Raw genomic sequence first — 17,886 nt, forward strand, 5'->3', positions numbered from 1 at the left:
GTCCATAGACTTGGAACAGCAGCTGCTTGAGAAATACAGAGCTGAACCATCAGTCATCCACCCACCATACGCACCCATGTTTTGCTGCATAGAGCAGTGTTTCTCAAACTTGTTCCACCATGTACCACCTCAGAAATAATCCTCTCTCCAAGTGACATCACCATTGCAGACATTAAAATGGATTAGTCTAGGGTCACACAATTTAGCTTATGTATTTATTTATTTATTATTTGCTGGTGTCGAATCTTGAACTGAATCAGTTAAAGAATCTGAGCTACTTTGGTGGAAAAAAAAAGTACTTCTGATCACACTTCTCTTCTGAATATTTCCCCCATCCCCAATACCTCCCCATCACATTTAGCTTGTAACTAACCACTGATGTATGCACGTGCTACATGCATGACTGTAACTACATCTATGGCTAATATGGAAACAAAATAACAAAACAAAAAAGAAATGCAAAACTTTCCTTTTTATCCTTTCAAGTACCACTATAGGAAGGTGGTGTACCACCAGTGGTATACATACCATAGTCTGAGAACTAGTGATGGAGAACAGAGGGGAACCCATGTTTTGTATCAGAGAATAACAGATTTTTATTGTTCGTACGTGTTGCTATTTCAGCAGTGGTGATATAGATAAAAAAAAAAAGAGTTTCATCACAAAACCATCTGCTGTGTCCAAGAATATCCACCATTCATCACAAAACCATCTGCTGTGTCCAAGAATATCCACCATTACAAATGAAAAATACACCTAGATGTGTGGGAGTCATAACATTTAATGCCATAAATCTAACACTGAGCACAGACAGGATACTCACTGTACATTTTAGTTAAAAACTTCCTGTCAGAGGCTGATTGAATAGGACTATTCTTAAAAGCGTGCTTTCAGCTCTCTCTATCCTAGAGAGCCCCAAGTTAAAAACAGCATTCACCGCTCACCTCTAACATTAACAAACCTCACTTCCAACCTTTATTCATCAATTCTAGTTGATCTTGTTTGGAAGTTTATCATAAACACACACACATTTATAAGACCTGTGTTTTGTCAGTTCTAAATAAGTATTCCATTATCCCGAAAAGAGAGCAGTCCATCTAAAGTTAGCCATGTGCTTGCAGGTCTGCTAACGTTATTCATACCTGAAGGAAAGAAGTAAACACTGGACCTCATCATACTCTTTGATAGCATCTACCGATGTCATTAAAGGAAAAGCTTCTCTAGATGGGCTGTGCCGTCGATGTGGATAATCTGTCACGAGAGGTGACACTGTCACAACAAAGATCATTTGCATTTTCCCATTACCTGAGGCTATTTTAAAAACAGTGATGTCACTTGAGGTTCCCTGTTTTTGTTTCAAAATAAGTTTGAAGAAAGCATAAAGGACAGAGTAGAGCAATACTTTCAAAGACAGAATTTGCAGACAAATACATAAAGGACAAGGGGACATCAGGGCCCTCATTACTTTGATGTTGAAATGTCAAGCAAGACACAAGTGATTTTCCTTCTGGTTATGTGCTGGTGCTTTTTGGGATGCATGATCACCCAAGCCTGTGGTGAACTTTAGCTTAAATGATCAGTGTGTATGATTTTGTGGCATCTAGCAGTGTAGTTGTAGTGAAAACCCTCCTTTCGACTGTGAAGGAGAAACTATGAAACAATAAAATAGTCAATTAGATGTGGGATGTGAGGATTTAAAAACAGGATCCAATATGTTATATGTGTTGCCTGACTTCAGCCTCTTTTACCATTGTTGTGATCTCTTCCAAAAAGTGTGTCCTCTTTTGATCAATGGCCTTTCAGGACTAAACCCTCATTTGCTCTAGCATTATAGATTTATAGCTCACAGGTGGGTAAGTTACAAATGGGCTCCTAAGAACCTGTGTAAGCAATGTTTATTCTGCTCGTTATCTTTTATGAATCAAATTTAAGCATGTCGTCAAAAAAGAACCCAAGTTCAAGTATAAATCAAAAAGGATTTTTCTAAACGAGGCCCCTGGATACTTTGTACAGCAGTGGTGGTATATTTTATAGCACAATGGAATAAAAGGGATCCATTTGTATGAGTCACAATTAATGGACAAAAGTAGTACCGATCATCACTGATGGAGGGTGTTTAGGCCATGATAAAAACTGACATTTCTCTGTGAGGAGGAGGTAATGAATGCTAGACAGAAGACAGAATGTGTTAGCAGAATAGAGCCAACTCTCCAACACATTGTTCTTTTTAAAAGCTTTCAATCATCCCAATCAGTTTGAACAGGCTCTTGTCCTTTGTTGAAATCATTTTTTCATTAAAAGAAATCCTCTCTTCTTCTCTCCTCTTCTATACAGTTTTAATTTCATGTTGTCGTGGTGTAAGTACTGCTACATCAGCTGACGACGTCAGTGGTAAGGACAACTGCCTCTATGTTGGGTGAACAAGGGAAACATAACTATCCACTCCCTGCAGCATAAAAAAATACCTTATCAGTATGAATTGCTTTCTCATTGGTTTGCAAGATAAATTTTAATTGTTTGTTGTCCTCGTCATTATAGACAATGAACCAGAAACTATTTGCTACAGAGGAAATCAGTTTGAATAACCTGATAAATTTCAGTGTGCCCGGCTGTAGAAAATCAAATGGAGGAAATGAAATGTGTTTGCTATTCATCAGCAAGTAGGTTATTTTTGTACCCTGGTCCAGGTTGTATCAGGTGACACATTTCTCTTCTTTCTATAGCTGGTTCTGTTGAAAACTGTCAAATCACTGATTTGTCCAACATCCTGAGAACGAAATAAAAACACAAGCCGGATTTTGTCATATAGTGCCAACACTACAGTTACTACAAAGATATGACTATTTCCCTTTTCAGTTCTGACAACAGGAAGAAATAACTTCTTGTGCCATTGTTTAATATCTGTCAGACTAGGCTGATGTCTCATAGCACGCTGAGGCAGAAACATCAGTGATAGCTTTGATTCTGCTTTGCCAGAATGTGATGAATCTACGGTTCTGTGTGTGTATTTGTTTGTATACTGTTTTTTTTTTGTGTGCAGGGAAAAATAATAATTCATATTTCAAATATTATCTCATAATCCATCAAACCTATAAATGACTGTAGAGTACATAGTCGATGTTCCTTTAATATAATCAGTCTTAACTCAGTTTTCTCTGCTACCTCCAACCTACTGTTCAACACACGTCAACAGCAGTTAGTTTCATTTTAATATTCTGTTGCCAGTAGCAACCAGTACTAGCACAGTTGCATTGCAGTTTAACTGATATTCATACATCCACAGATCAGCTCTGTGGGCATTGACAAATAATGCCAAGCTCTAGGCTTCAAAATGATTGTTCACAAACCAATGGGTGATGTCACAGTGGGTTGACGTTGGATCTACACTCTGAATGACCTTGTTGAGCCGTTATATGTAGTTACTTCATTTCCTGTAGTTATTTTATGACATATTTCTCAAATTTTACATATTAAAGTAGTTTTCTGCAATTAGATTAGTGCTAACCACACTAGCCATAATCCTAATGACTCGGATTTGATTGATTTTCTTGTTACTTTATGCCTTCAGACTCATATTTTATTACCGCCATTGTGTTTTTCTAAAATAGTGCTTTCAAAACTTAAATGGCCACCCCCTGTTTTTAACCTCTATTGGAGATGTGTTTACCTTGCTGCAAAGCTAAGCAGCTATACATATAATGTGGGCAGAAGAATTCTAGTGTACAAATGATAAGAAATGTCACAGTTGATTTGCTATCATCTACTTCTCGTAGGGCATGAAATTACACCTGGTTTTGGGAGGCTGAAGGCCAGAATATAGAATTGTCATAGCTTATCAGTGAGCTACTTTAATTTAAGCTATTCTATGGTTCAAACCTCAGGGCCTCAGGGTCTTCACTGCCTCACCAGAATTTTCAAGACAAAATCTACTTGAAGACTGTCATGAAAGCAGATGGGTCGTGAAATATTGTGGGCAAGATTGGGAGTATAAACTGCTCAAGCTAATATAATCAATTCACAAGCTAAAAACGATCCATATATAAAAGCACTCTATTTTCTTCTTCTAACCCTGTCCTTGCATTCAATGTCAGCCATCCAGCATTTTCTGCTGCTTGTATTTATTCCCAGAAATTTCAATCAATCCTTGGGTAAAAGGTCATTCTCACCTTTTTCTCTCAGCATTAGTGAGTCTAGTGATATGGTGACAAACGCCCACACTGTATGCATCCTAGTCCGCTGGACTGACACCTATCTGAACTTTGCAACGTAAAAATTAAACTGTGTTCCACATTTAACTAATTATTTAATTAATTCTTTAAACAAGAATTTAGTTCCACATTCATTGACTTTGATGCTAGGGCTACAGTTCGTAAACTGTACGAGAAACTGCTCGCTTCCCTTTCCACAGGTAGATCAATAAGTTCATCAAAACAATAAATCTATAAAATAGCTAAGGGCATGAGTCATCCATGCTCCAGTTGTTCTGTGGAGGATTAGCTCTCATGTTCCTCTTCCAGTCATCACTATCAGTATCTGAGATCCCATTTGCACTTGTTATCTAAGTGTCTTGTGTCCAGATCCAGATGTTTTTTTCACCTTCTAAACATCTGGCTAGAATCTGTCTCAACAGGTGGACTGAGCAATTGAATTTTTCTTGTGTGTGTTCATATTTAGCTTTTTTTAGGTCAATCTAAGATGAAATTAAATGACTAATACCAAGTTCAGACTCCGCAATATTTTAGTCTTTGGAAGTGGTGTTACTATGGAGTCTTTCCATGGCTTGAAAGACTACTTGTTGGTCAATTAATCATAGCTTTGTCGTCTGTCACCACTGAGTGTAAACCGATGGTTACGTCAACCACTGGTTTGCAGACAACCATTTTTAATCCTTGAGTTTTGCATGTTGGCTGTTGCCATCTTGATTCATAGTTAAACAGAACTGCATGCAAGTTTTGTGAGCTGGCGTGTTGCACTGGACAGACCACCAATGATCACTAGGTAGCCCAAATTAGCGTCCCCCAAAAGGCAAGTAACGCAAACATTCCCTGGATCACAATGCAAACATTCCCTGGAAAATGTAGAGTTCTCCTCAGCCAGGTGACATTCCCCGAGAGAAAATACATAAATAAAAAATGTTTTATTAGCACGTCCATTTTGTCACATCAGACTATTAGCCTAAACTATGACAAAGAAAAGCAGCTGTTTAAAGCTACACCTGCAGGGTTGTTACTGTCTGACTGTATATTGCTGCAGTCTCAGGTTTCCTCTCTAGGTGTTTTAACCTTTCAAGCCGTCTAGAGCCCCAGAAGAGCCTCTAGCTCCGGGCTCACACCTGCGCTCCAACTGAGAAACAGGACAACAACAGCAGCAGGGGCCCTTGGTCCAAACACACACACACACACACACACACACCTTTAAGGGCAACCTTTAACACACAAAAGCAGATTAAAATTCAGATGCCTTCATCCAACTAAAATAAGCCACAATGTCATATAACTACAGACATCAGACAAAAATCCATGCAGTGTGTAACAAGAAAAAACTTCAAACAGCTGTGTGGGGGCTTCCCTGCTGCCATTACCATTTTACCACCACATTTCTGCCTGCACTCTGGCAACAGTGTTACCATGGCAGCCATGGAAACAGAGAAGATTTTTCCCCATTCTGTCCCACTGGAATTGTATCTACCAAAGCCACTCTTTCTCTCTTCTTCGCCGTCCCTGTTTCTGCATTTTCTTCAGTTATCCAGCGGAATCCCGTGGCAATGTAGTCCTCTGTTTTCCTCTGCACACACATCAGCATGAGGCGATGGTGGTGCCTTAACTTTTACGGCAAACAAAATGAGCTGGCAATTTGCAAGCTTTGTTTTGCTCATCAGTAATAAATTCAATCATTAGCAATTCATGTTGCTGCAATTTCTGATATTTGTGTTATCTCCTTTTCTCGGCTTGTTTATTTGCCTCTCTGAATTTGGACGTGGCTTGCTTACATAATAGTGTAGTCCATTTCATAATCTCATTTTGGCATTTGCACTTTTATATTTTGATGCATTTGTATCTTTACCTGGTCAGATTGACATTTTCCTGCTCTTTGTTCGTAACACTAATTACTGTGAATAGCCGTAGATTGTAAAAAGACACAGCAGCACGGTATATGGTGCTCGGGTCCCTTGTTGAATAAGTGCACTCACTAGCTTTGCTGATTCTAAGAACCCTTGTCTCCCACTTTTCACAGCCTGACCCTGCCTAATGATGGTACTCATGTCCACACACATTCACCCTTTATTCACAACACTGAATATAATTTGTTGTTTCTCTTAAAAGCTGCAGTGGTTTTAAATCTCTGTATATTAAATACCCCTGATACTGCTACTCCTAATCCTCGACTACTAGGTAATTCATCCATTTACTCGACTGTACAATGTGTTGCACACAAAACAGGCTCATATCTGTGGCTGAAACGTATCATGCAGTGTCATATTTAGAAAATGAGAGGCACAACGTGGTGCTTATGAGTTAGGTTGCCCGCATCTGTGCCTGTGCTGTCAATGATTTCTTGTTTCTTTGGGCTGGCACCAAACGAAAAACTTAGCTGGCTACTCGTAGATACAGTAGAGGTAGCTAAAATGATGTCCCCCAGGGACCAAAACACCTCCACAGATGGCTGCATTTATGGTTTATTCTGCTAGAGTACCCGTCCAGCTGACTAAAGAGAACAGAGCAGTGTATACGCAGTATGCCCAGCTTTTAAGCGTCCTTTGGAACAGGAACAAAAGGAGCTAACTGCTTCTAAGTGTGTCTGCAAACTAATGTGTATGCTTGCATTATGTCATCAGCAAGATAATGCTGTTTGCTTTAATGCTAAATGTCACTAATGCAGTGGCTAACAGTTGCTGATTATATGATTAATGTAAGAAAGAGCTAATGCTCCAACATATTTCCTACATTACGTTCTGCTGAATTTATATGAAATTGCCATGTTTAAAGTGCAAATTGAAAGTACTCACTCTGGTATTCAAAAAGCACAGAAGTACATTCAGCAATCACTTGATTTTCATCACACTGAAAACAAATTGTATAAAATGCTGTTGTTTTTCCCTGCTTGCAAAAAAAAGCTTGTGCTTTATATTCTGCACTTAATGCAACACGAGAGCAGTGCAAAAAAGTAAAGGGCACATTCAGACAGAATCTGGTACTGCAGCTTAAACGCAGGTTTTTCCATTCTTTGAGTGGGAGTAGTGTGTTTTGGCTGCGGCGGTGCGGGCTGCAGGGGTGTCCGCCAAAAAAACAGCTGAGGCTATCCAGGTGGATTCATGGACTACTCTGATACGCTACCTTTTGTGTTCTGGCTTTGTTTTTTTCATGTACCCAGCTTCTAAATAAGTGTCTGGCATTAGTGAGACAGAGGGAGATGGAGAGATTGGGATTTGGTCCAGAGACATAGACATAGGCAGTCAAAGAGCCTCAATAAAAAACAGTTATGGCCACACCAGTAATGGCCACACAACCCTACAGCGATGTGTCCTGGTCCTGTCTGAATGCGACCTAGGAGGAGGGCAAGACACAGGAACCACACTGCTGGGTCAAAGAGAGGCTGCAGTTGATCTCAAACTTCAATATGTCATGAGTAAAATGTAAAAATGCAGCAAGGAATGTTTTGTTGGTAGTCTGTCTGCATTTCTTTGTGTTGCATAGACAAAGCAGATAAGCCACAGACACAAGAATAACAATCTGTGAAATAATTATGGACGAGACAAACAAAGTGAACCCAAGAGTTAGAGTTAGAAAAAATAAGGGAATGCTGAAAGGGCACGCTGACAGTCTTACAAGCAACATGTTTTATTACCCATTATTTACTACCCTAACATAAGCAACGTCCCCAACAAAAGCCACCATCCTCTGCCTTCCACACCAGTCATAATGTTTAACTTGGTGCCTGGTTCTCCAAGGAGTCGAACCTGTAACATATCTCTTTCTGCCAAACAAGATTCACTCAGTGTGGACAGGGTGATTCCTGAGACTGAGCAGACGTAATCTACTACACACACACTCACACGTTTACACACACTCACATGCACATTTTCCTCTCTCTGACTGATTAGTAAGACAACCATTTGCTCACTCCCAGCGGAAGGAAGGATTTTCATACGAACTGAGCTATCACTCTGTTACAAGAGTCCTTCCCAGAACAATGCCACTGCTCCAGCTTAATTTTCTTTCTGTGATACCATGATATGAATTTTAGTAATTCATGTGTGTGTGTGTATGAATACTGATAACCAAGCCCTGACCCTCTGTTGGCTGCCATGTTTCATAGATGAAGATGAATCCGCACCTGTCATATGCAAGCTAGTGTACATACATCAGATAGAATATAGTTGTGCATGGCTGTGCTATATAGGGGGTTGAGGGTGACTTCACCTTTATGTCTTAGAACAACAAACAGTCACCAGGACAAGTAAACAGGCTTTTATATTCACGAGTGAATGGCGCATGGTGCCATTAGCCCACTACTCAACATGCACCCTCATGAAAATAGAGCCCTTAATCTTAACCGGACAGACTCAGTCATGAGTTGGATATCTGCCATCCGTAGGAAATGAAAGTCTTCTATCATATTAATTAACACCTGTGTTTTCATTTTTTATCTCCAGTCCACATTATTTGGGAGAGATAAATATCAAGTAATGGGAATAATTAGGCATAATTAAGGAAATGTCTATTTAAGAGACGTATCTGACGCACAGTATATATAATGTATATGTCATATGTCAATTACATCTAATACGTTTGTGCATACGATATTTATCAACACCATCAGTCACCAATCACGTTATTTTTACATATACCGGGTTGTCATTTAACACTGTTAATTATTAATTAAGTGGATTTGGTTACAATATACATGCACACATATACACAATACTTACATTACCTACAATACACTATTTATGTTGACTTCTCTGCACACTTGTTTTTATTTATTCTCAATTGCACCTATGCGACACTCCATTATAGCTGATGGATATTGTGGCTAAATACACTAAAGATCATCACACCATCATCACTGTATAGGACAAAACTAAATCCTGATATAATAAAGTTCTTGTAGTGTAATTGTAATATTTCCAGTGATAGGTTGCTAAATACTCATGGAGTGTACATGATCATGATGGTAATTTTAAAATCACAAAAGAATTTAACTCCGACCACCACAAGTCAACCACTTATCTTTGACTTGTTTGATTGGTAAAATACACACTTGCTATGCAGCAGCTTTAATCCCCTGTCATTTATTTTCCACTCAATTTAATACTACCTTACCTACCTTTTTTTTTTGCCACTCTTGTTTTTCCCTGAATACCTGCAGACACATGCTTCTTTAAACAGCTGAAACCTAATCCTCCAATGTGCATGGGAGCATGAAAGGGAAGGCGAAATGCCAGTGTGGCCAACCCATGCTGGACATCGATCATCATGAGAATAAATGCTTTTTAAACCTGACTGCACTATCAAATATTCTCTCTGTATGTGTGTGTGTGAAAGTGTGAGTGACAGAGACTGACAGACAGAGAGAAATATGTGTGGGAAATGCATGTTTGTGCACACCTACTGGCAAATACCCAACAGTGTGCTTGATGGATAGAACTAGATAGACATGCTGCCCCCATCTCGTCTGGATCTCATTTTAAATGTTCTGATGTGACCCAGTACTTCCAAAAATAAATGGTGACATTATCATTTAAAAAGTATTATAACGCTGAAGCATTCGTGGGTATTAGATATATTTCAAACTGAGAGCACAGCTGGGTTGCTGCAATGACGTCCGAGACTGCTTTTTCCACCACTGTCATTAAGATGGAGCACACAGATAATCAGTCTCACTGATTACGTTAGTAGTGATTGGCACTGGCGACCTCACTCACAAAGAAAGGACCGGTCCAAAACAATGTCAGGATTCCTGACGTTTGTTTAGAGCCACTATGACTGAACAATATGCTTTGTGAGTGTGTGTTTGTGTAGGTACCCATGTGCCATGTGTAGGTGTGCCAGATTTTTTAAAATTTAATTTGTTCATAACAAAAAGGGTTGCATTTTGGACTTCACCATGTTTATTCATGTATATTTATATTTTTTATCAATATTTATAATTATTCAGATTTGGCTGGGTGGTTAATAACACTTTCTTCTTTGGTCTGGCAAATTCAGAACACATATTTTTACACAGACTTTAAAGCAAAAATGCCAGACAGTACACAATTTACAACTTTTGTAATCAAGAATTTGAGGCTCTGTTTTGCTTTTCTGAGTTGTATTATTGTGAACTGAATATCTGAGGGTAGAAAAGAGCAATTTTTCAGATTTTCTTACATTATATAACAAACAATTAACCAAGAAAAACAACTAGAGAGACTAATCAATAATGAAAAAGTTAATTATCTCGTTCCCGCTGTTCTCATGTGGTGCTCTGATGCTTGCTACTGTCAATTGCTGCACAGCTTTTTGTTGCATCACACTGAACTGCATCCTGTCAAGTCTTCAGTGACATTTTCATGCTATAAAATATTTTTTAGCAGTCTTTCTGTAGACAAATTTGTTGTTGTTTTTGTCTCATTTTTCTCAAGGTGTCTCATCCATTGCTGTCACTGCTGTCCTTCATTACCTCGCTCTTTTGCTCTTGTTTGTTTTGTTTCTTGACCAGCAGCTTTCTGATTGTTGTAAAAATGATTTGATGGCAAGTGGATTTTTTTTTTTGTATTTTGTTTTTTGTACATTTTTCTCCCGGGCTGCGGGTAAAATCCCACCTCATCTGCCAAGACTGGCAGAGCCAAACCCCAAATCTGACCATAACTTTACATCTTGAGCGCCTGTATTCTGAATCTACACACAACATGATTGACGGAGCTTGTTGGGGGCCCTACATAGCCTGAAAGTAAGTGCCACTCAAAATGCTTAAGTCAGAACAAACTTACTGTACACAAGCCATTTCTCTTAGGAGACTGCAAGCAAGTGCTCACTCATCCAAAGGCTGAAAAGGCAGGACGAGCAATGGAAAACAAATAGCCTTTTCAGTTCCTCCTGGAATTTACAATCATAGAAAAAGAAAAATGCAAGAATTAATACAAATTCAACCAACTGTATTATTGGGAGAGCAAATCCCTGAAATACATCCACGTAGAATTGTTTAACCGGATGGATGCTTTCACAATTTGCCAATCAGACGCTCCAATACATACTGTTTATAGTTGTTTTTTCTTGGTATATTGTAATTGTAATTTGCCAGGCAGCTGCAATTTTGTATAAATTTAGATAATTTTAATATAGATTACACATTCTGCACATTGAATTCTGCATTATTCCATTACTGCCTACCACCTTTCTCTTTTTACCACTGTAATTTGACAACATCTTACAGAAAACTGAAGATTAGGCGAACATTATGTCTGCTTTTATTGATGTCAGAGTCATGTTATCCCTTTGTTGTAAGGCAGTGTTAGGTGCAGATTTATCCACAGAGCTGCAGACATAATACTCGCTGTGATAAATGATCAAAATCAAGCCTGTGACTTTCAGAATGTTCTGAAATAGAGTATCAAATGTTGCCTGGAAGATAGGAAAGGCACAATGAAAAATCTAAATCTCTAGTGTGCTTCGGAAATGGTTAGCACTAATTTAAAGTAAATGGGATAAATAATGTTATATCAACGGCTACAACATTGCAAGCTCATTTTACTCTTACTGGAACTAAAATCTCATGAATGAAAATTCAAGTCAAATTTTAAACTGTTTAATTGCAAAATGTTGAATACTGCAGCACAGTTCTCGAAACAAAGAAATGATGAAAATGTTCCATCTCAAATACCTCTCTCTGGGGCGGCCTTGAGTTCTTGATTCGTATTCGAATCATTGAACATAATGTGAGTTTGGTGACAAACTAATAATCTTTCCATTATCCCGGTTATCAATGTTGTCATTATATTATGAGTTACGTTTGCTTTGTTATTGAACAGCTGTGTCCACATTAGCAGGTTCATCATCTAAATTCTGCAGAGATGTAATTACTCATGCATGTATCTATAGGAGACCAGAGGAGGAGGACCATGCAATGTAAAATGAAAGTGAAATTATACTGAGGATATATCTTCCTATGAGGTTCCACACACTGATCAGATTTAATTTGTTGATTGAAAGCTGAACCTGCATGCGGTCTCACAGGGCAGTTGCATGATTTCAATTGGTGGCCGTCGCATCTCTGATGTGGCAGCTGAATTTCTGCGTACATTCTCCATTCTTGTGTAAAGACATAAAATCAGAGACATCACCCCCTTAGAGACAGTGCCAGTGACCCTGTTAGGCTGTAAACACACTTCTCCTATTGTAGACAATTACATCATTTGTTCCACGCAGAGTTTTTATTAAGCAGCAAAGCACTGACGTACACTTTAAAAGATCAGGACAGGAAGTACAGGGCGGTGGGCTGGTAGCAAGCAAAAGAATATACAAAAGAAAAAGACAGACACGCTGTCGCCTGTGGGAGAGGGGAATATTTTATCCCGTAAGAGTTGGCTCATCTCCCTGTGGGCACTTGTTGCCATAGTGATGTGAGCTAGGAGTTCGGTCAGGTTGGCTGGTCAGTGGTAGGGGATCATGGGACATGAAAAGGGCTATCAAGGGGGCTGCAACCTTGCAGCGACCATCATCAACCCCTCTTCCTTCACGCAACTTCAACTCAGGCCTCCTCACTCTTGTCTGTGAACCCGAGGGACACCCTGCCCTTCTTTCATCCATTCATACCTGGACCACAAATAGATCTGCATCGCAGGGAAAAATCGACCAGCTCACAGCGAGTGGAATCATTTACCAGGTCAACAGGGGTTAGGCAGAATTATGATTGAGTATATTCTTTATTGCTAACTGGAGCACTCACTCAGACACTGACCTACATTCATTTATTTTAATTTGAACTGCGTTTATGTGCATAGAAACACTTTAACCCACCAGACCTGATCTCATCTCACCTTTTGTCTATTTATTATTCCACCCAGAGACACATTTCCAGCTATTTCACATTTCCTGCCTCACATAAACACACATTTTTCATCCTGACACACTCTTATAACACACTAAGTCTCAAATGTGCGTAGTACACCATCTGTCCTGTCCTTTCTCTGTCTTCTCTCTTTACTCTATCAGACTGGCTATTCAAATCGACTGTCTGATAGACCACCTACTCACCCACTGTGCATCCTTCAGCTTCAGCTTTTGACACATGAAAGAGCTGAGGCACTAAACCTTGATGTTCAGCTCACTCGGGGTCTCGCAAAGACACTCAACTGGAGTGTTGTGAAAACAGTGGTGATGGGTAGTGTTTCATTGACCTATGTGTTCACCATTCATACAGTAACAGTGTGATCCCACTCTCTGTGCCGATGTAGGAATGATATTTTACAGGCAGAAGGAGCCTCCACAACGGGAGACAGATTCCAGTGTGTGCGTGTGTGTTTGTGGTGTGTGTGTGTGTGTGCGTGCTTGTGAGAACACGTGGACATTCACAGACTCGCGTGAGCACTTGGGATGTTTTTCCAGGTGTCTGTGCAGACTCACTCTTGACAGTGGCAGTCCTGGTGCAGTTGTAGAGAATAGCCAGCTCTCCAAACACCTTTCCTGGCCCCATGGTGCAGAGCTTCAGGCTCTCCTTCGTCACCTCCACCTTCCCATCTGGAAACATGCACAGAAATACAGGTACAACATTAGGCATAATGCTATTCAGATTGCACATTTATTTCCCTGTTTGATTGAGTGTGTGAATCCTCTGCTGCATACAATATGTGCACCAAACAAAGTTTCAGTGATGAGATGGAGTGGATGATAGGTGTCTGGAGGCTTTTGCTTTATTTTGGGGGGGGCGTCTAGTCAGAGTGCTCTTGACTCACTGAGCTGGAAAAAATCTGATTATTTTGCAATGTGGAGTTTTCAAAGGCTACTGGCCTTCTACCAAGCCCTGTGCATGGCCCTGTTAGATGCAGGACTAGCAACGTGAGAAAAATCAACTTAAAGCTTAACCCTCTGTGGCTCAAACACAGTATGGTGTGGCCCCACGGGTAGACTGCTAAATCAATATACTGTATGAAAAAAATATGTGTAGGCTCAGGGCTGAGGCCTTCACAAAGTGAATTCAAACAGTCATCACCATCCAGATCTGTTTCCAAAGTAAACATATTTCAGCACTGAAAAAGCATTGCCTACCACCTCTGGAATACGAAGAGCAACAATTCAGGAATAGCTAAAAATGTAGGTAAAATCTGATGACGTCATGTTGTGTTTTAAAATCATTAAATCATTTCCTGTGCTTGAACTTCCACTTATGTAGCCAATAGAAAACAGTCTGACAAGACTACCGCCGAATAAAGGAGGAATGTGCACAGAGACAGAAAGTCCTTGTCTGCGCAGGTTGGCCATATTGTGGCTCTATTTACTCGAAAATATACTCGAAAACTGACAAAGCACCGCTTTGTGTAAGTAAATAAGTGCATGCTGGAGAGAGAGCATATTCTGTGATGCATTTTGGTCGCTCTAAAACACAGCAAGATGAAGAGCTTAAATCCTAGAACCATTATTTTCTTATACAGTGCAGCCAAACACTAGACTAAAAATATACAGTACATATACAGTACTATACATGCTGTTTACTCTTTTGTTAAAATGCACCGTCAGGATGTGCAAGATGAATTGTTTGTGTGTGTGTGGTGCGAGAAAGAGTTTATTTGATGAAGAGTGAGTTGCTTTTCTGATATTTAACAATAAAGGACACATTTGGAACATTTCGTGCTCCCACTAATGTGGGCGGGGGAGACAGAAGCACTTTAGCAGCTCCCTGACCGCAAGACATCGATTAAAAAGGTCATCCAATCGAGTTTGGACTTCTTCCAAATCTAATGGAATTTATGATGCAATGACAGTTGTACCAAACCATTTTTACCTGATTTGCATCAGGATTGGAGGTGGGTTATCTTTAACTTTTCATAAAACCCAATGTAAACTCCGTAAATGGCACCTGTCAGAAAGTTTTCTCTATTTTTTTTTTTTTATTTTAAAGTTGGGCTGAACATTTCACCAAAGCACTGCCACAACAAGTGATCTTACGAAAGAATGATGCTTTCATAATGTACTGTATTTGTAAAAAAACAAAACAATGACAACAACAACAACGATTTCCCTTTATTGACTTCCTCTATGTGAGCTGTACATCCTGGTTTTGCTAAACATGACACAGCCTCCTCATTCGTTACTTTACTCCCCCAATCCCTACGAACATAAAAGAGACACACACTGTCTGAGCAATACTTTTTGTACATTCGTTTACGTGCAGCCTGGAGAAGTATAATGCCATTTTAAAGCAAGTAAGACTATTTTTTTTTGAATTGATGGTTTAACACTGTGACTGGGGGGATGTCTGCTCCAACTGTGTAGACACAAACCTCATCAAGCATGTATGCTTTCCTGGAAACACAGCATTCCGGTGGGACATCACTCTCATTCACAGAGAAAAAAAAACCCCAAAGAAAACAGTTAAAGTCGGCTTTAGGCTACTGATGAAATATGGGAAAATGATGAGAGCAGGCGAGTCATACACAGAGGAAGCAGTCTGACACATTATCTTGTTAGAGAGGGCCGTGAACTCCTTTGACAAAACATCTCCAAAGTACTCATCATGTTTTAAGACGAATTCTGGTCTCCATTTTTGAGATTGTTCCTCCTTTTTGGAATTATAATGCGCCTTTTTGCATCATGGTGAACAATACATTATCCATTAACAACTCAGCATGAAACTTAACATGCAGAGAAAATCTTCAGCTCTTAAAGTGTGTCACCATCTTAGTGTAGACCTCCCTGCTGTTTTCACTGCCCTTATTTAACAGCCTTCCTGTTCCACTCTCCTCATCTTCCCACTCAAATGTAGAAACTGCTGGAGATCATGAAATCTAACTTGAAAAGCTGCATTCTGGTTTTTAACAGTGCAGCACGTGTGCATCTTTCATTATTATCATCTTACATATTTATAAGAGTTTTCTTGGATTGATTGAAAAACACACACACACTAAATCTTTCTTTCAAATTTGTAACTCAAATGCTTCTTTCAGTTGGTTACAATGATGTACAACCACTAAATTTCTCACTTTCAGAAAATTGTCTGAAGATGATGAAAAAATGTTTGGTTCCTATTTTTCGCTCCTTCCAAACAAGCCGATGTTTGTCGTCTCGAGAAGAATAATTCTTGATTTCTCCCAGGAAAGAGGGAACCCATGATGCATGTTAACAAGAGTAACTGTAAAATGTTTAAAGAGCTGAGAATAGCTGAAACACTCAGCCTTGCAAAGTCTATAAAGACTATAATTAGAAAGCTCAATTCGCTGTAACATTTAAGTCAGAACAACAGCCACTGAGAATCGATTAAGCCCAATAAATATGTGCCAGACCAAATGCTGATGAGTGAGAGGTGTTGAGATAACCGATATCCTGAAACCTGAATATTAACTAATAAACCTGGCTGTCACAGATAGACAATGGATGATGAATATTTTTGAAGAAAATGCCAATGCTAATTTCAAAATAGCTTCTTTTTCAAATTCAAATAATCCAAGGAAAGACCAAAGACAACCCTGCTTCTTTGTTGCTTTTATTTGATCAGGTGTACAAAGGGTTCGTGTTGATCTCTTAAATGAAGGGAGGAACTGTCTATCATTGAGCCTACTGAGCCTTGTCATGTCATATTACTGTTGTTGGGAGGCTTTGATCAAAGAGTAGAAATGTGGACTTTCAGTTTAAGGAGGAAGAAACTCTGCTGGGGTGCAAACAAATAAAGTCTCTACAGATACTACAGCTCATCTCTGTCTTACCTGTTGAAGACTACCATGCAGTACATGTGGTTCAATAACTGCAGTGACTTGTCGATGGGTTCATGTAGGGACAATGACAACCGCACGCCAGGTAGCAAAAGCTTCACACTATGTACAAAACTAATAATTTCCTGTGGATAGCCATGTAATTAATTTCTGACAAAGGTAAGTAGTCTGAGCGTAGTGTTTGTTTTGGACATCTTGCTGACAGCAAGCTGTGAGGGGACTGTTATGAAATGATAATAATCCAGTTATTGAATTACTTTTTTTTTTTTTTAAGAAACTTGTTATTCAGAAGTTCACACACACACACATCAACACATGGCCCAGCTCATTTCCTGCTTTGTCTATTAATAACGCTTGTTTTATCACACTTCTTTATCACATCCACTTGAAATTCACCTCATAATGGAAGCACTGTTCAAATGTTATTCAAATAACACAACAGGCAAATACAAGCTGTCTCATTGGGCTGTCGACCTGACATCATTTACATCTCACTGAACCATTTAACAGCAGCTGTTTACTGTCTTGTATAAAGGACAATTTAAAAAGGGAGAACTGATAAAAAATAATTCAAAGAGCATAAAATACTGCATGTATAATATTAACTATGTGTTCCCTGCCGATGTATCACAGCATGTCCTCTTCCCCAAAGGCTGTGTAGCTCTGTTAATAGCTGATCATTTGAATGCATACAGCGGTGCGCCCCACATAGCAGAGCATCAGGACAGACTTGGGAGCGGGCTTCCCTGTGGCTCAAGATCAGGTGTGATTCTAGCTGCGTTCCAAATTAAATAGCTGCTGTCTTTTTGGTTTACTTTATCTCTGGTGCTGAAGGCTTCACAGATAAAAAAAAAAGATAAAAAAAAGCAATGTGAATGTTCCCCTGCTAGCCCATTTATGTGAGTGACAAATCTGACTAAATTATCAGCTATTTCTATTAAGATATCTGTCTTGTCAAGACCAAACCTGATGGCTACAGTTAA

At 39.3% G+C, this 17,886-nt stretch overlaps 1 protein-coding gene across 2 annotated transcripts in view; it reads right to left on the reverse strand.

The window, feature by feature from the left end:
* Nucleotides 1–17,886, reverse strand: part of LOC104927466 (cGMP-dependent protein kinase 1) — a 74,745-nt gene that overhangs the window by 35,509 nt on the left and 21,350 nt on the right. For both annotated transcript variants that reach the window (XM_010741551.3, XM_010741550.3), the window contains exon 3: nucleotides 13,605–13,718. In XM_010741551.3, coding sequence (XP_010739853.1) covers nucleotides 13,605–13,718 — 114 coding nt within the window. The remainder of the gene's footprint in view (nucleotides 1–13,604; nucleotides 13,719–17,886) is intronic.

Source organism: Larimichthys crocea, chromosome III (assembly GCF_000972845.2).
Source record: "Larimichthys crocea isolate SSNF chromosome III, L_crocea_2.0, whole genome shotgun sequence".
NCBI lineage: Eukaryota > Metazoa > Chordata > Actinopteri > Sciaenidae > Larimichthys > Larimichthys crocea.